This window comes from Choloepus didactylus, chromosome 10 (genome assembly GCF_015220235.1).
Source record: "Choloepus didactylus isolate mChoDid1 chromosome 10, mChoDid1.pri, whole genome shotgun sequence".
Taxonomy (NCBI): domain Eukaryota; kingdom Metazoa; phylum Chordata; class Mammalia; order Pilosa; family Megalonychidae; genus Choloepus; species Choloepus didactylus.
The window spans coordinates 99,261,654-99,281,534 of record NC_051316.1 but is presented as its reverse complement, the minus strand read 5'-3'; the positions used below and the strand labels follow the sequence as shown (position 1 = coordinate 99,281,534).

General features: G+C 39.8%; 1 protein-coding gene across 1 annotated transcript; it reads right to left on the bottom strand.

The window, feature by feature from the left end:
- Positions 1-4,986: 4,986 nt before the first annotated feature.
- Positions 4,987-13,360, bottom strand: PDCL (phosducin like). Its single transcript, XM_037798466.1, has 4 exons — positions 13,221-13,360; positions 11,678-11,854; positions 9,136-9,317; positions 4,987-7,206 (listed from the first exon to the last, which is right to left on the bottom strand). Exons 2-4 carry the CDS (start codon positions 11,847-11,849, stop codon positions 6,655-6,657), a joined length of 906 nt encoding a protein of 301 aa, XP_037654394.1. The 5' UTR covers positions 11,850-11,854; positions 13,221-13,360; the 3' UTR covers positions 4,987-6,654.
- Between the last annotated feature and the right edge of the window lie 6,521 nt (positions 13,361-19,881).

The following is a 19,881-nucleotide window of genomic DNA, read 5'->3' as shown; positions in this document are numbered from 1 at the left end:
CCCTAGAGGAAAGTGAGACAGGGTCATTCAAGTCACCTGGACTTTCATATTATGGCATGATGACAACAGATAACTTATTGAGATCTTTCTGTGTTCTAAGAAAAATGCTGGATGTTTTGCAGGTATTAACTCATTGATCTTTCATCCTGCCTGTTGTTATGGAGGGAAGACAAAAGCACAGGTAGTACTTGCTGGAGTCAGGCTTTGAGCCCAGTCTGATCCCTCAGACCATTTCTTCACCAACGTTGCCATAACCTCTAGGATCCACCTGAATGTTCTGACTGCTTCTCTCTGGAGACAGGAAAGCCTCATTAAGGATCTGGAGAGGGGGTGAGATTTGAGCTAAATCTCAAAGGATAAATGGGGTTTTCCTGAACTGACAAGGAGGCTCCAGGGTCTTAAATAAAGCTCTGTTCTAACAAGTGGGATCAGGGTTTTGTGTAGGATGGAGACTAGATAAACAGATGACGTTTATGGAATATTTACTATGTACCACACTGTGTTAAGACCTGTAGTTCATTGCACTCGTGTGGCAATCCTCTGAGATAGTTACTACAATTATCCTCATTCGGGAGACCAAAGCTCAGGGGAACAAAGAAATTTATCCCTGATCATCCTCATAATCAAAAATAAATTCTTGGGGTGGAAGGAATAAGGATATGTGGAGAGTCCTCTGTGAATAATTTTTTTATATCATATTGGCTTTCAGACTCAGTAAATGTTTTACAAGCTCAAAAAGTTAAATCAAAAAGGATGGGGCAAAAAGCAGACCCTAAATCTGAATCATACAGAAGCAAATGAATCTACTATAACAAACTGATAACCACACAGAAAGAATTAATTCAAATAAATTTTTAACTCAGGAGGCTACACACCCTTAGCAGGATACACTCTAAAGGACCAAAAAAGAATGGCAAAGAAATCTTGGAAGCTTTAGAGCTGTTGTTGCTTAGTATTATAGACATAATAATGAAACTATTAGGTATTAAATGGCAGTAAAAATCTGTAAATGCTGAGATGAATACTGAATCTGTATATAATTTTCCTTTTATTAGTTGCTACGGTATAAGAATAGCTAGAAGGAAAGAATTGAAATGGTAGAACTGTAACCCACAGCATCCTTTGAAATTTGTTCTATAGCTACTCGTTAAATTGTAATGTGAAAGTTATCACCTTTTTGTATATATGTTATATTTCACAATAAAGAAATAACTGAAACTATGGTACTGTAACTCATAACAACTTTGGAAATTTCATATATAACTACTTGTTAAATCATAAAAAAAAAAATCTGTAAATATGTGGATGTTGGGAATCGTGTTTTCACTGTGGGAGGAGGGAGAATGGGGGAAGGTAAGGAAGAGGCCCATGGCAACTTTAAATGGGAAGTCTCATTATGAAGACATGATTTTTAAAATATATATATTTTTTCCTACTCTGTATACTGAAAGGGCATAGAAACAATGACATCTCAGTAGCAATGAACATATCTAGCACCCAGATTTTACTTCTAACTGCCATTCTCCCCTAAAAGAAACCAGAGCTTCTTGGAAAAATGACTAATTCCAAGTCCTAAGCAGCAAAAGTGCCATGTGATCCTGGGGCGACATATGCCAGAAAGAAAACAAGTGCTCAAAGACGAAGGGGTCAGGACACAGGAACTGGCTAGAAAATGCTCTTGCTGGCCAAACGTGAGACAACTGGAGAATCAAAAAGAATGAAGGCAATTGACACTGGATTTTTAAAAATCTACTCAGAATTAATGATTCTCAGAGAGAGAAGGGAAGATAGAGTTCTTTGCAAAAATTGTCAAGTAGTAAATGTAAAAGGAATGATAGAATTAGAAATCACCTTCTGCATAGCCTGATGCAATAATTTGGTTCAGGCAAGAATCATCCATGGATGCTAAAACTATCAGGTGAAAGGTTATTGGAAAAAAGGATATCCATACAGTCTCAAAGTAGCACATCACAGATACTACTAACAAAGCGGAAAATAATTTTGCAATGTAGAGAACTGGCACTCACCAATAACCAAATGATTAAGCTCAGGATCAACAAATATGGCTTTCCCCTGACTTGAGGCAGCAAGAATTACACAATAACTCTGGTCATATTAGTGCCAGAAATGAGGAAACACCCAGAGAAATCAGAATGTGGGGCATTCTTATAAGAAAATGGGCCTGGACTCTTTGGAAAGCCTCTGACATGAAACACCAACACAGAAACAAAGGTAGCTAAAAATAGACTAAAGGGTCAAAAATGCAAGGTGTGAACCTTCATTGGATCCTGGATTTTTTAAATCTTAAAAGGAATTTTGAGAACAAGTAGGGAAAACTGTATGACTTGTATTTTTGATGTTGTTGAATTCTTGTTAATTTTCTTAGGTGTGAGAAGGGTATTGATTGTTTTTATGAGGGAGAATGACCTTATTCTTAGGAGATGCAGCTGAATTTAGGGGTGAAGTTAAGATGTCTACAACATACTTCCAAATGGTTCAGCGAAACTCAGAAGCAGCAAATGTAGCAAAGTGTTAACTATTGATGAAGCTAAGTGAAATGTATACAGGTGTTAACTGTAGTGATCTTTCAGTTTTTCTATAGGTTTTTAAGTTTTCAAAATAAAAAGTGGATTTTTAAAAGTTCATTGACTCATAAAATGTGAGCTCCCAAGGGTCTTAAAAGATGCTCTAATCCAAACCCTCATTTTACAAAAGGGGAAATTGAGGCCCAGGGAGAGGAAGAGACAAGAACATATGGCTGGTTACTGAGAATGCTAGAGTTCGTGTTAACTATTCTCCCAACTGCTGTTACCCATAGAAAAACCCACCTGCTATTATGTAGGGAGGGAATACAGAGGGACTTTGGGAGGAAAACACTGGAGTCATGTTAGAAAGGGGGTCCCCTCAGCAGGAGCACATTGAGGTCGCAACCACAGCCCAGACACAAGGAGATTCTGATCCAAAACACAGGCAGACACAAGACACTGAGGCTCCATTCAGCTTAATTACATTTTCTCTTCTTTACATTCATTCCTTTATAAGGAATGAAGTTACCACTATATTTCCTACCCTGCAAGGATATGACATTCAATGAGCCAACTTATTTTCATTCTTCACCACTGTTTATTGATCTCCTACCAAGGGCCAGGCACAATTGAGGACACTGGGGACAATAAAAACAGACAACACTTATTTCATGGCTGACGGTGCACTAGGCATTGTTCTAAGGAAAGGGTTCAGCATCTTACCCAAAAAGCTAGTAAATGTCAGCCAGTTCCCAGAGTCCAAGTCCTTTACCACAACATTCACCAGGGAGGAAAACAAAGTCACTGCTTTCATGGAACCTTCATTTCAGAGGAAAGTGAAATATGGAAAACTACTGCAACATAGTTTATGACAGACCTTAATCCATAGGTCAGTGGTTCTGAAACTCAGAATTGCCAGGAATTGTTAAATCACAGCCACAATACTGACTGTTTCAAAACTTCAACTTCCATGTGAGACCAAGGGAAGAGATGTTTATTTGGTGCAGGATCTGTATTTCCTAAACAATTTAACTCATACAGTTTGTTCAAATACCATAATTACATGGAACTTTGAATAGGAACTGAGACCCGGTAGGTTTGTATAGGTTAGTGTGAGATAGCAAGACATCCCAAAATAATTTGGGCAGAGAATAAAAATATATATGCAGGGCCCCCCTGCGGAGCTGGGGGAAAATGCAGAAGTCTTGGACTTCCTCACCTGGATTGTGGCTGATGTTCTCACAAACATTGAGGACCAACAGTCTGGTATGCCAAGCCGGGGCTTGCCCTTATGAAGATCGTTACCGCAAAGGAGAGACTAAATCTGGTTATAATTGTGCCTTAGAGTCTCCCCTGAGTACCTCTTTGTTGCTCAGATGTGGCCCTCTCTCTCTAGCTAAGCCACCTCGGCAGGTGAACTCACTGCCCTCCCCACTATGTGGGACCTGATTTCCAGGGGTGTAAATCTCCCTGGCTACACAGGATTATGACTCCCGAGGATGAATCTGGACCCGACATCATAGGATTGAGAACATCTTCTTGACCAAAAGGGGGATGCGAAATGAAACAAAATAAAGTTTCAGTGGCTGAGAGATTCCAAATGGCCACTCTGGTGGGCACTCTTATACACTATATAGATAACCCTTCTTAGGTTTTAATGCACTGGAATAGCTAGAAGTAAATACCTGAAACTATCAAAATCCAACCCAGTAGCCTTGACTCTTAAAGACGATTTATAACAATATAGTTTACAAGGGGTGACAGTGTGATTGTGAAAACCTTGTGGATTGCATTCCCTTTATCCAGTGTAGGGATGGATGAGTAGAAAAATGGGGACAAAAACTAAATGAAAAATAGGGTGGGATGGGGGGGATGATTCGGGTGTTCTTTCTTACTTTTATTTTTTATTCTTATTTTTTAGTCTTTCTGGTACAAGGAAAATGTTGAAAAAATAGACTGGGGTGATGAAAACACAACTATATGATGGTACTGGGAACAGCTGATTGTACACCACAGGTGACTGTATGGTATCTGAATATATCTCAATAAAACTGACTTTAAAATGAATAAAAAACAAACACAGCCACCCCCAGAGTTTCTGATTCAGTAGGTCTGGGGTGCAGCTCAAGAATCTGCACTTCTAACAAGTTGCCAGGTAATGGTGACACTGCTGGTCTGAGGACCACATGCTAGAACCACTATCAGAGAAGAGCCCCATGAAAAAGGTACTTTTGTTCCCATTGTAAAGATGAGGAAGCTAAGCCTCAGGAAGTGTCGCTGCCTTGCCAGAAGCTACACCACTGGTAAGTGACAGACGTGGGATTTGAACCAAGGTCTCTCTGACCCCAAAGCTCATACTATTTCCACTACAGCTAGGTGATGGATTTCACTTTCTAGGATTTCCCATTACATGTCTTTTCACTTTATTCTAGAATTTCTGTTAGTGAAAGGCAAAGCCAGGTTTTTGTGTTTGTGTGCATAATTTATTTTCATTTTCACTGAGAACAAAAGATTGTTTTTAAACACTATTTTTAAGTGCTTCATTTGTCCAATAATTCCTCTTCTAGAAATCTATCCTATAAGAAAGATCCAAAATACGGCCCAAAATACAAAGATGTTCATTACATCTTTTAACAAAAAAATGAAAACTTAAATATTCTACATTAAGGGACTGGTTAAATAAAATACGATATTTCCAAATGATGGAATATTATGAAGCCATTGAATATGATTTATTTAGAATTTTTATAACATAACAAAATATTTCCAATATAATGTTAAATAAAGCAGAACACAGAACTAAATTTAGTAAGCTCTCAATATTATTAAAAACATTGATAAAAGACCAAAAGGAAAAAACCAGAACACTCACAATATTATGTTTCTAATAATTAATGTATTTTCTACACTTTCTATAAGCACATAATGCTTTTAAATCAGAAAAACCAAGTATTTCTTTTTGTTTAACTACAACAGATATTTTCACAATTCCTCTGCAGAACTTTACTAATTAGTCAGTTCCTGAATAGCCACGATAACTGGAACTGTGAATTTTAAAGCTAATTATTCAATTCCAGACTACATTTTCCCTAACTCCACAATGTACATTTTTAAAATAATAAACAAGACTAAAATGAAAATCATTATTATAAACACCCAGAAAAAAAATATCAGAAAGACACCTGTAAAAAGGTAAAAGGTATTATTTTTGGTTGGTGGAATTATAAGGCTTTTATCAGCTCCTTTTAGCTTAACAATTTTATTACATTTTCTGTAATGAACATCTATTAATTTTGTAATAAAAAAAGCCTTTGCTGTTTTTAAGAGATAACCTCTAAATTACAGTACATAATAGAATATCAATAGCCTAATGTTTCAGAAAAGTATTTAATAACATGAAAAAAAAGTTTATATTAGTTGAACACACTATAAAACAGTATGTCCAGAATGTTCCCATTGTTTTGTTTAAAAAAAAAAACTGTCTATGTATACACGGAAAACACCTTAGAAGGAAATATACCAAAATATTAATAGTATTTAGTTTAGGTGGCAAAATTAGAAATTACTCTAAATTTTCTTAATTTTGCTTCTGTATTTTGGTAAATTTTCCTCTAATGAACATGAATAACTCTTCCAATATGCCAAAAAAATTGTTTTAACAATCTACCTTAAAACTAAAAAGTTACCTTATTAAATAAAAAGATAGAGAAAGAGATAACCAGGAGTATCTTACTGAAAAATCCTCCTTTGAGCGTTCCAGCTCCACCCCAGCTCCACCCCAGCTCTGATTTTAAGATCAAGCCAGATTACCCGAACACAATTTCTAGGACACTGTCTTAAGGATGCTATGTAAATAGTGACTGGAAACAATAACAGATATGTCATGCTAGAGAATCTTAAGTAAACAGTTCAAAAGCCTGGCTTCCTGTTTACACAACTCTAAGTCACTTTACTGCTAGCTACAAGGTGACTCAGCATTCTGATTTAAGCTCAGAATTTCTTGACTTTACACTTAATAAAAGGGACTACAAAGAACAGCTGAACAGACAGAAGACACAGGAAGAAACAAAACTAGACACATGGACATGTGTCTTCTAGCGCAAACAATGAGAAACCTGCAACTAGACTGTCAGTCTATTTCCAGATCGCTATCCTCACTGTGACAGACGGCAGAGTTACATACAGATGTCAGCACCAAGACTTCCTTTTCTGGGAGTAATCCAAATTCCTGTAGAAAAGCTTCCAGGTCCACAGCAAAGAAATCTTCTCCCAGCTGGTCAATGACACGAACAAAATTGCCAATCAATTCACCCCCCTTGTAGATCAGCAGGGCAGGAAGGGCATTCCTGGTGAACTGAGTGCTGGCCCCAATAACTGAACTCTTCACCCGGCAGAATTTGACGGCTGGGTACTCTGTGGCGAGGCAGATCATGCAACCATTCATGGCTTCAGTCCCTGGAATGCCCTCCTCATATATATGGACCATGATGAGGGTGCTTTTCTGCTCTTTATCAATCATGTCTAAAAACCCTTCTCCACTGGGGATCTCAAAAACCTGCTTGAATTGGGGGCCCTTATGAAGCTGCTGCCGCATCTCTTCCATTCTCTGCTTCCGGTACTGCTGCAGAAACTCTTCGTCATCTCGGTCTTCATTCATCAGCGCAAACTCCTTAAGAGTCATCTGCCAGAGAACCCACAAGCAAAGAAGACAAGGAACAAGACACTTGCGATAACAGACAACATGTACTGTGCGCTTACTACATGTGAACCAACATGCTAAACACTATCTATGCAATATACCTCATTGAATTGTTATTACTCCCCATTTACAAATGAGGTTCCCAGACTTTGATCAGGATTCAAATCAGATTTCTCAAAATCCAGATTTAACTATTGTATCATTGCCTCTCAATTCATATAGGCAACATCAGATAATATCACTTCATGAGCTCTTTTTCTTTTTTTGTCAGTTGTGACAACGGAGTAATTATTTTATCCACTCGCAGGTTAAAAAAAAAACAAAAAAAACAAAAAACAAAAAAACAGAAAGACATTAGGAACTTTAAAAAGAACATTTCATAATCCCTACCCTGCATCCTGCACCTACACGAAAACAAAATACTCACACACAGTCACATACACTATCTAAAAATTTATTTTTCTTTTTGATATATCATCAGCCACGTGATGAAATAGTTTTTGCTTTTATCACAGCTGTCATCATGAGTATACCAATTAAGCTGTAGCCTGCTTTTGCTACTTAGTATTATTATATCATAAATATTTCCTCATATTTCTAAATTCTTAGAATAAAATTATATATAATGTGCCACACTTTAACCACTTCCCTATTCCTGACATTCAGGCAGTTTCCAGTCTTCTTCTAATGCAGATAACTTGGCAGGACAAGGAAAGCCTCCCTCTAGACTGACTCATGTGATACGTTGCTTCATTCTGGCCTTTCACCTCGGTATAAAGTAGTAGCTGTTAGCAGTGTGCACACTGCCTGGCGGCTAGCTTAAATTCCTGCCCCGATGCAGCAAAACATCCCTGGCTCCTATAATAAACCCCCAGCTTCGCCTAACTTTGCAAAGAATGGGGTGTGAGGGGTGGGGAAGGAGATTAGAAGAAAACAGACATAATTGTATTATAACACACACCATTCTGAGTTTACCGTTTTACTTATCATTCACAATTTTCTTCCAGTCTCATAGCTCTCCACTCTTCCTCAGCTTACCAGAGTGGCTCTTTCTGACCTATTAAAAGGTCTGATCTATTAAAAGGTCTTTGCTTGAGTCTAATGCCAGAAATAATCCTCCTAGTCAAGGCTAATGAGGCCTTGCTTAATTCTCTTATCTGCTCCCTGATCCTGGCTAGGGTTTCAGCCAACAGCTTGCTTTGGGCCATAGCTAAATGATCTCAGGCACTCCCAGACATCATCCATGGTCAGAAGGGATGAGGAGAAATAGAGATGAGGCTCCTTTTAATTTGGGGAAGGCAGAGAAGGGAGTCAGGGACCAAGTTGCAAATATTTCCAGAGTGTCTCTTTGTTTCTACTGTATTGCCTCACTAGAATAAATTCTCATGATTAGGCTTCAGACGAAATGGAGCAACGTCACAAAAGCAAACGAAAACCCAGGTGAGTATCCTCACACCTCCACTCACTAGCTGTGTGAACCTGAGCAAGTCACCTCCCCTCTCTAACACCGATTTCTCATCTGTAAAACGGGAATGATATTACCACCCTCAGAGGATGATTTTAAGTTTCTAGCCCAAGATAAGTACTCCCTAAAGGACAGGAAACTAACATTTACTGAGCACATTCAATAAGCTAGGCACTGAAAGAGGCATTTTACTCACACAGACCTGTGAGGCAGGGATACTGACCTCTTTTAAACAATGAAAAAAACACACTTAGAAGAGAAGAGGTGATCGTGACAGTGCTGAGATTCAGACTCGGGTACGTCTGAGTTAAGACCTGTCTCTGCACTTTTCCCTGTGCTACACAGCTTCCTGGAGGTCAAATCAAACATCCTCTAGCTCTGAAGAGCTAAGCCAAGTCCTAGCAGCCAGGACAGCTTCTGAGAAAAGCCTGGGTGCCGTTCCTTACCTTCCCACTGATCTTCTCTTGAAGGTCCTTCTGTTTCTGCTGCTCCTCCTCCTCATCCAGAGGGGACCTGCAAGTCATTGCCAGCTTCTTGATCAGCCTTTCCATCTCCCGGCACTGCTCCTCCCTTTGCTCTGTCTCCAGCTGCTTGAAACGGCGCCAGTCATTGATCACACCTTTTGGACCTACACGGGGGTGAGCAGGGAAGAGACAGAGAAGAACGGGGACTGAATTACGGACCAGCTGCTAGGAACTCACATCCATCTAACACTCGCTTTATCTGTTGCATAGTAACACTCAGACGGGGCAGAGTGGTCTACACACAATGATGTCCACTGCAGCATGGTCTGCAATCATTAAAGGACCAGACTAATGCACAACATTAGGAGATAAGTTAAATAAATTCCAGTAGATACTCAAAAGAATATAATTAACTCTTAGAAAAAATGAGGCAGCTCTATATTCCTTTAATGAAAGATATTTGAAATACACTATTCAGTTAAAAAAAGCAAAATGCAGAATATCATGTTATCATCCGATTTTTATAAAAAGAATCCTATGTGTATACATGAATATTAATGTACACTGATATATATATGTGTGTGTGTATACTTGTATATTCATAGAAAAAGGGTTAGAAAGATATATAAACTGTTAACCATGGTTGTCTCTAGGTAGTGGGATCTAGGGGGACTGATAAAAGAGAACTTTTTTTTTTCTTTCTGTATATTTGTATTACATGAAATTTTAATAACAAGATTGTGGCAGGTGGAATGATTGTTCTGTTATTCATGCTACCCACCACCAACACACCCTGAAAGAGGATTATACATTCCTGCCCCTTGCCATGTGGCCTGCAGCACCTCCTGTGGGGTAAATACATACAGCCCCAGCCCACTAATGTCGGGCTTGGCTACATGACTTGCTTTGGCCAGTGGAATATGAACAAGCATGACATGTACCAGGTCTGAGCAAAAGCTTTATGAGTCACTGCATGTCTCCACTAGTCCTCTCTTGCTTCTGTGCTCTACCATGAAAATGCTGTGTACCAAACAGGGGTTACTCCTTCAGCCTAGTTCCTGGAATGAGAGGACATATGCAACAGAAGCAGAGCCACCACTGACCCACAGCCAGCATGTAACAGAATGAGAAATAATCTTCTGTTATCATAAGAAGCTGCAGAGACTTGTGGGTCATTCATTACTGCAAAAAACTAACACAAAAAATCTATATGAAGAAAATGCTAAAACACTATCAAGAAACACTAAAAAAGACTTGAATAAATAGAAAAGCAACATCATGTTCTTAAACATGAAGACTCAACATCACAAAGTGGTCAATTTTCCCTAAATTATTCTATATATTTAATGCATTCCTAATAAAAATACATGGATATACATATGAGTACATCCTCCTAAATTAGCTTCGGAAAAATAAGAAACCAAAAGTTGGAAAATATTGACACCAAAGAGTATTGAAGGGAGACTAGCCTTACCAGATACCAAAACATAAAACACTACAATAATTTAAAACGGTGGGACACAGCCCAATAATAGACAAATAAGAAGAGATACAAAGTACAACTAAAGACCCAAATACAAACAGAAATTCAGTATGTGACAAATCTACATTTCAAAACAATGGAGAAATTATGGATTATCCAGTAAGTGGTACTGAAACAAATAAGCAGCAATATGAGAAAAAGTTAAGTTGGATCCCTTTTCACAAAATGAATTCCAGACAACTAAAATATTTAAATGTAAAAACACAATAAAATCATAAAAATACTAAGAAAAAACACAAGACAATCTTTTTGTAATCACAGAGTGAAGAAAGACATTTTAAGAGGAAATTAACAATCTATAAAGTAATACTTTTGAGTACATAAAACTTAGTATCTTCTGCCAGGAAAACATAAAGGTAAAAGACAAACAAACTAGTAGATATATTTACAACTCATATCACAGATTAATTTCCTTAACTCATAAAGCTCCCCGAGAAGAAAAAGATCAACCACCCAATTTAGAAAATGAACAAAGGATATGAAAATCTCTCTCAAACTTATGAAAGGAGGTTCAATCTCACTCTTAAAAAAATAAAACTACAATAAGTTATCATTTGTCATCCATCAGAATGGCAAAGATCAAAGTTTGATCACAGTACAAGGGCAAGAGTATGGGTAAATAGCATTTTGTTGGTTAAACCAGAAGGCAGTGCCACCTTAACTGACAATTTGGCAATATCAAAATATAAAAATGACATTTCTAGGAATTTATACTACCAATATATGCACACCTGCAATTCATGTGGTATCAAACAACTAGTAATTTGAAGAACAGGATTCAAACCCAGGCCAGTATGGGTTTGCTACCATGATGCTATGGTACACATTTATACTGTGAAGGAAAAAAGCTGGAAGCATGCTTAATGAACTGTTAACAATGGGTTGTCTCTGGAAGCCAGATTACAATTAGGGAGAAGTGATGGATACATTTTTAATGGACATTTTTAAAGCCTGTTCACAGGGTTCAGAGTTTTCCAGTACCTGTGTTAACTGAGATGCCTTCGCCTACCGGATCAGGCTCTGCAGGGATCGAACTGCCAGCCAGGGCACCCCTGCCCCTGTCTTTGTCCTCTGGGTCGCTGTCTTCATCCTCACTGCTGCTATAGAAGTACTGCAGCTTCTCACCCAACAACTTATCATCCAGGGTCGTCATGATACCTGGGAGAGGGCAACAAATCAGGCTATCTGCTGCACTGAATCAAACAGACATGAATCTGAGAAGTAGGTAGGGGGCTCACTTGTGCTGAGGTCCTACTATCTACAGGACCCTAAAAATGATTTTCTTCCCCCATAAAGTTCTCAACCAATTCATACCATGATCCTATAAGATGGGGATTATCATGCTCAGATAAGAGAATTTTCTTTGCCAAGCTCTACAGCAAATGTTGGAGCTGGGACCAGACTCCAGGGCTGCCTGGCTGAAGGTGTGAGTCGCTGTCTTCTGAACAACTGTATATTTGTACATGAGCTTGGAAAAATCTACTTTAGTGACTGGAGATTTTATCGACTCTTATTTTTAGTTTTCCTACCAGCTAAGGCTGCTGAGTAACTGAAAAATTAGGTAAGCATCCTCGGGAAAAACTCAACTCCAAAAAGCAGCATCAAGAATATGATGCTAAGTCGCAGTGTACCTAATCCAATCACCTACCTGTCTCCTGGCTTCAGCCTCCAAATCAGCACACCTTGAGGGTTTGGATGGATAATCACTGAAATCCTATAGACTATGACTGGCTAAAAGAAGGTTCCATGACAAGATTTTTAATAACTCCCAGGTGTTTAAAGAACCACAGATTCGGACCAGGCTTCTATATCTTAAGAAACTGGGCACATTTTGGGAGAAAGGTGCAACCAACTTAGCTCCTCACAGGACTGCTTGAGACCCCAGTAGAATGGTAGAAAAGTCTAGTACTCCTTCCTCTAAGGACCCCAACACTGTGCAGCCTTCATTAGAGACTTATCACCCAGGCCTGTGGCCTGTCTACAACGTGACTCTCCACAACGTGGCAGAAAGCTCTTGAAAGCAAGGACTTCTAATCTCCACCCTCAATGCCCAGAACAAGGCCTCTGCACAAGGTATAAATACAGCCAGGATGAGTGGAGGAATCCGAGGGCACCAGCAGCCAGATAGGGAGAGGGGTGCAAACGAGGTAAGGATTACTGGGAGAAAGGGACAAGTACAAGAAACCACAGGGCAAGACCTCAGGTCGGGATCCATCATGTACCGACCAGGAATGGGCCAAGGGGGCGCAGAGTAGGCGGAGCGAGACTGGGTGGAGGTGCGCTCGTGAAGGCGGGGCCGCAGAGGGTCGGCGGCGAGGGCGGGACCACCCCAACAGCGGCGGAGGGGCGTGCGGACCCCTTAAGAAAGCACAGGGAAAGTGGGGCCAGCGAAATCGCGGAGACCTTAAAGTCACTGGGGTGCGCAAACAATGCCGTTTAACCCAGGCTCGCTGACCACCCTCCCTTCCGCATTCCACGCCAGCTGGTTCTTCTCGACTGACCCCGTCCCTCCCAGTGTATTTACCCGGCTTAGCTCGGTCCGGTTCACTTCGGGCTGGCAGCTCCGGGAACCAAAAGAAGGGAAGCGGTAGGTTAAAAGACAAAAAACGGATCCGCGCTTTAAGCTCTAAAAGCTGCCGGAGTCCCTGCTGCGGGAACCAATGAGGCGGCCTTCTTACGTCATGGCAAACACCCAATTAGAAGAAGCTTCTCTCGGCGGTCGAGGGAGAAGCTACGGGTCCTACTTTGAGACAAAACATCTCGGCAATAAAAGTACGCTTTTGTTTGCTTTTTTTTTTTTTTTTTTTTGATGTCCAACTTTGAGCAATACCAAGAATTTATTTACTCCCCTTGGAAGTTTCCAAAGCCATTCTACATTTTTAAATCGCTTTTTCCACCACATCTATTAATAAGAAAAATCCAGTCTCAGAGAGGTTAATATTTCACCGAAATACACAGCCCTTAAATACAAGACTTGGATTTTTTTTTCTTTTTTTTTTCTTTTAAGCCAAGCCCATGACAAACACAATGTGAACTTCTGGATTGGATTCTGGAACACAAAAAAGGACAAGAGTGGGACAGTTGACAAAATTTAAATAAGGCCTATTAACTAATGTTAGTACTGTATCAATAACTTCGATAATTGTACTATTGTGAGAATTAGATTAAGTTTAGTTTTCACACAGGGTGGCGGCAGCTCAGGGAAACGGCAGAGGGTCAAGAAGCCAAGGTATAATTGGTGGCTGGTCCTCCTGTTTATCCACCTACTGTCCTTGCAAGGTGGAGACTGGGTGGCGGAGGTGGGTAGAGATTCCTAAAATAGCTTCATAAGTTGTTACCAAACTAGCTCAGACTGGCGCTGCAGTTAAAGAACAAAGGAGAGGGGTGGAGACTTGTTTCAAATGTTTCAAGTTTTCGCAGGAGACTTTTTTCAAATGTTTCCAATTTGGGCTGGCTGCATGTTTCAAATTTGGGTGGGCTAGTTAGGCTTGTGCAATAGACTGTAACCTCTGAAGTATCCAGCCACTGGAGAAACAGGGCAGGGACTTGCCGTTAGGTGTAGGGAATAAATACTGCTGGGTCTATTGTTCTGTGCACCAACCCCCCCACATTTTGGTTGGGTGCCCGTTCTTGCAAGATTGTGAATAAATTATTTTCTTCTCCACAATTGGGTGAGCGTATATTTCTTTTAGGAATACTGCTTGTTTCTCACACTATGATTATGTAAAATGTTAACCTTTGGGACTTCTGGGTAAGGAACTCTATACTAGTTTTGCAACTTTTTTAAAATCTAAAAGTATTTCAAATTCAGATATTTTTAAAAAGGTCTAATCCCTGAATTCTTATTGAGGTGTCCAATATGCAACCATGAAGTAGCTCATAGAAAGCTGTGAAAGTTGAATCATCTAAAATATACTAGGAAGACACACTGTTTAAAATAGGGCTCTAATTTGGGTTAGATGCTCTTCATTTATAGTTCTAGGACCCCCTGAAAATTGTCTGCAAATTTGTGCATGTGCATATTTTTCCGAGAAGCTGTTTGTTGAGGTTATCAAGGGGATCAGAAGTCCCTCCAAATTTAAGGACCATACATCCAAGGAGATCCAATGGTGACTTTTTGTATTTTTGTTTGCAGAGTGAATAAACTTATATTAAGCACCTTTGGGTGTACAGCAGACTTGAATAGCAGGCTCATGTGAACAAGCAGACTTTTGATGTGCTTTAAGTGACACAGCTGGCATCCTGCTACAGTGCCTCTGCATAGGAGATCCCTATAAATATTTGTTAAATGAATGTACAGTTAATGCTTTGTTTTAATTTTGTTTTTACTCACATAATCCTGAAGTGGAAAGTGGGGGAGAGGGTCTCTCCCTCCTTGGTGGTTGCTCCTTGTCCTTCAAAATTCACATTAGATTTATGACTTTAATCCTTGAGTAGGCCCTTGGTGCTGCCTAACAATCCTACATTTCCCTGGGTAGATTACTCTTACACCTCATCTCAAATCTTCAACATTTCCTCCTCTCCCTCGACTCAGCTGATGACCTTGATTTGTACTTCACCTGATAAATAGAAGCAATCAGAAGAGAATTGCACTTGCTCCCACCCCCAAATGTACCAAACCACTGCCCACACAGACACACATCTGCACTTATTAAATGACCCCACTAAAACAGGGGATCCCATTCCTCTAGCCTAGTGAAGGACTCTGCTCCTGCAATTGTCTCCTCTCTTGCATTATCAGGTTGTCTTTTTACAGCAAATTAATATGCTTTCATAGTTCTTATCTTTTAAAAAAAAGACCCATTATGATGCTATTTACCAACTTTCAGATTGTTAGAAATCTAAAAGTCAATATTGCACTCAGTGACACTGTGTAGGATACACTGATTGCCGGCGAGGGTGTAAATTGATACAACTTCTATGGATGGTGTGCTGGTTTGAATCTATTATGACCCCCACAAAAGCCATATTCTTTAATGCAATCCTGCGGGGGCAGATTGATTAGTCTGTTGATTAGGGTGGAACCTCTGACTGAATTATTTCCATGGAAGTGTGGATCTGCCCATTAAGGGTGGGTCTTAATTACATCACTGGAGTCATTTAAAGAGAGCTCGCATGGAAAACAGAGTAAGTTAAAATGCCCCAGATGCTTGGGAGCAGACAGAGATGCTGAGAGATACTTGGAGACATTTGGAGGTGCTAGCACACTTTGCTATGGAGAAGCTGAGAGGAACCCAGATGCTTACATGCACAGGAGATGCTAAGCTGAGACAAGCCCATAGAAATGTTGGTTAAAGTCACTTTGCAACTAGAACCCAGGAGCAAAGGATCAGCAGATGCTAGCCACATGCCTTCCCAGCTGCCAGAGGCACTCCAGACATGATTGGCCATTGTTCAGTGAAGGTATCTGTGCTGGTTTGAGTGTATTGTGTCCCCCAAATGCCATTATCTTTGCGGTCTTGTGTGGGGCAGAAGTTTTGGTGATGGTTGGATTTGCTTGGAATGTGCCCCACCCAGCTGTGGGTAATGATTTTGATGAGATGTTCCCATGGAGGCATGGCCCCGCCCATTCAGGGTGGGCCTTGATTGGTGGAGCTATATAAATGAGCTGACTCAGGGGGAGGGAACTGAGTGCAGCTGGGAGTGATGTTTTGAAGAGCAAGCTTGCTAGAGAGGAGCGTCCTGGGAGAAAGCTGTTTTGGGGCCAGAGCTTTGGAGCAGATGCCGGCTGCCTTCCCAGCTAGCAGAGGTTTTCCGGACGCCATTGGCCATCCTCCGGTGAAGGTGCCCAGTTGCTGATGTGTTGTCTTGGACACTTTGTGGCCTTAAGACTGTAACTGTGTAGCGAAATAAACCCCTGTTTTATAAAAGCCTATCCATCTCTGGTGTTTTGCATTCTGCAGCATTAGCAAACTAAGACAGTATCGTCATGTTGATGTCTTAGTTTGAACAGTTTTATGGCCTTAGGATTGTAAATTTGTAACCACATAAACCCCTTTTATAAAAGCCAATCCATTTGTGGTATTTTGCATATGGCAGTATTAGCAAACCAGAACAGATGGTAATTGAGAAATACCAATATTGCAAAAACATGTTCTTTGACCCAGCAATTCCACTTTTGGAAGTTCATCCTATAGATACACTTGAATGGATATCTTGTTTAGTTAAAAGAAAAAAAAAAGAGCAAGGTGGAAAACAGTATGTATTAGTCTCCTGTTTGCATAAAAATGGGGGCAAATAGCATTCTTACTTGCTTATATATGCATGAAGAAAGTGTGGAAGAATATACACTAAATGAAATCATTACCTTTGCTTGGGCAGATGGAATTCAGGAGTGGGAGGGAGACCTTTCATATATAACTTTATATATGTAATTTTTAGTCATCTGAAGGTATTATCAATTCTGTTCCAAAATTAAATTTTAAAAAAGGAAGCCCTCACTTTACTCCCCATCCCTTTCCAACCACTGCCTCACTTCTCCGATCTTACAAAGTGAAATTTCATTGTTTATTTTCGTTTCTCTGATAACCAAGTGTTTTAGTTTCCTGGCTTCTAAAGTAAATACTATGCAATAGGTTGGTTTAAACAATGGGAATTTACTGGCTCAGTTTTGAAGCTAGGAGAAGTTCAAAATCAAGGTGTTATAAAGGGGGTATTTTCTCTCAGAAGTCGTGGCATTCTGGAGTTGGCTGCTAGTGATTCTTGGTCCCTGGCTTTTCTGTCATGTAGAAGTATACATAGCAGCTTCTCCTGGCTTCTCTGGATTCTGTGGACTTCTGGCTTCTTCCCCTGCCTTTCTTGATATATGTGTTTGAATTTCATTCTGCATATAAAGTACTCTAGTAATAGGATTAAGACACATTGTTCTGGTTTGCTAATGCTGCTATTACGCAAAATACCAGAAATGATTGGCTTTTATATAGGGCATTTATTTGGTTACAAATTTACAGTCCTAAGGCCATAAAAGTGTTCAAACTAAGACATCAACAAGAAGATACCCTCACTGAAGAATGGCTGATGGCATCCAGAACACCTCTGTCAGCTGGGAAGGCACATGGCTGGCATCTGCTCTTCCCAGTTTGCATTTCAAAATGGCTTTCTCCAAAATGTCTCTAGGCTTGTCTCTCTCAGCCTCTTCAGCTCTGGTGCATCTAACTGTCTAGGGGTCCTCTCTTAGTTTCTCTAGAGCAAACTCTGGGCTAGCGTCTCTTAGCATCTCCAAACATTCTTCTTCTGTCTGCATCTCCAAGCATCAGCTTTCAATGGCTGTCTCCAAAATGTCTCTCTCAGCTGCTGCTCTTGGGGCACTTTGTCCTCTCTTACTATTAGCAGCAGTCTTGGCCTGTGATGGTTTCTTTTTTTTTTTTTTCAAAAAAATTTTTTTATTGAGATTGTTCACATACCATACAATTATCCAAAGATCCAAAGAGTATAATCAGCTACTCACAGTACCATCATACAGTTGTGCATCCATCAGCACAATTATTTTTTTTTCAATTTTTAGAACATTTTCATTATTCCAGAAAAGAAATAAAGACAAAAAAAAGGAAACTCAAATCCTCCCATACTCTAACCACACACCCCCTCCATTACTGATTCATAGTATTGGTATACTACATTTGTTACTGTTGATGAAAGAATGTTAAAATACAATATATGCAATAGGTATATATTTTTTCTATATGCCCATCTATTTCTAACTTCTAGTTATAGTGTCATACATTTGCTCTAGTTCATGGGAGAGATTTCTAATATTTGCATAGTTAATCACGGACATTGTCCACCACCAGATTCACTGTTTTATACATTCCCATCTTTTAACTTCCAACTTTCCTTCTGGTGACATATGTGACTCTGAGCTTACCCTTTCCACCACATTCATAGACCATTCAGCACTGTTAGTCATACTTATAACATGCTACCATCACCTCTGTCCACTTCCAAACATTTAAGTTCACCCTAGTTGAACATTCTGTTCATAATAAGCAACTACTCCCCATTCTTTAGCCTCGTTCTATATCCTGGTAACATATTTCATGCCTATGAGTTCACATATTATAATTAGTTCATATCAGTGAGACCATGGAATATTTGTCCTTATGTCTCTGCCTTATTTCACTCAATATAGTGCCCTCAAGATTTCTTCATCAACCCATTTTTTAAAGAAGGTATTATTCACACACCATACATTCTGTCCTAAGTAAATACTCAATAGTTCCCTGTGTAGTCATGTATTTATGATTCACCACCATCACCACTATCTATATGAGGACATCTCCATTTCTTCCACAAAGAAGGAGGAAGAGTCAAAGAAGGTAGAAAGACAAAAGAGAAAAAAAAAAACAAAAACATGACAGCTAGGAAGCAACAAAAGCAAAGATAGCTGTTCCAGTTTGCTAAAGCTGCTGGAATGCAAAACACCAGAAATGGACTGGCTTTTATAAAAGGGGGTTTATTTGATTACACAGTTACAGTCTCAAGGCCATAAAGTGTCCAAGGTAACGCATCAATGATTGGGTACCTTCACTGGAGGACGGCCAGTGGTGTCTGGAAAACCTCTGTTAGCTGAGAAGCACATGGCTGGTGTCTGCTCTGGAGTTCTGGTTTCAAAATGGCTTTCTGCCAAGGCATTCCTCTCTAGGCTTCAGCTTCTCTCCAAAATGTCAATCTCAGTTGCTCTTGGGTGGTTTGTCCTCTCTTAGCTTCTCCAGAGCAAAAGTCTGCTTTCAAAGGCCGTCTCCAAAATGTCTCTGTAAACTGCAGTTCCTCTCTCAGCCGCTGTGCATTCTTCAAAGTGTCCCTCTTGGCCATAGCAAGTTCTCTCCTTCTGTGTGAGCTTATATAGTGCTCCAGTAAACTAATCAAGGCCCATGCTGAACGGGTGGTGCCACACCTCCAAGGAAACTATGCAATTAGAGTCATCACCCACAGTTGGGTGGGTCACATCTCCATAGAAACACTCAAAGAATTACAATCTAATCAATACTGATACATCTGCCCACACAAAATTACATCAAAGATAATGGTGTTTTGGGGGACATAATGCATTCAAACTGGCACAATAGCATTAAACCAATGTAGAATAGAGTCAGACAACATCACCAATGCCAAGAGTCCCATATCCCTCTCCTATGTCCCCCCACCCATATGCATTTATCTTTGGTATATTGCCTTTGTTACATTAA

What these genes read in the sequence shown, in the direction of transcription:
- PDCL (XM_037798466.1), bottom strand. Translation starts at nt 11,849, where the DNA reads ATGACGACCCTGGATGATAAGTTGTTGGGTGAGAAGCTGCAGTACTTC. An exon ending in AGGCATCTCAGTTAACACAG is followed by an intron (nt 9,318 to 11,677) that starts GTACTGGAAAAC and finishes ACCCCCGTGTAG; the next exon opens with GTCCAAAAGGTGTGATCAAT. An exon ending in AAGAGAAGATCAGTGGGAAG is followed by an intron (nt 7,207 to 9,135) that starts GTAAGGAACGGC and finishes GTTCTCTGGCAG; the next exon opens with ATGACTCTTAAGGAGTTTGC.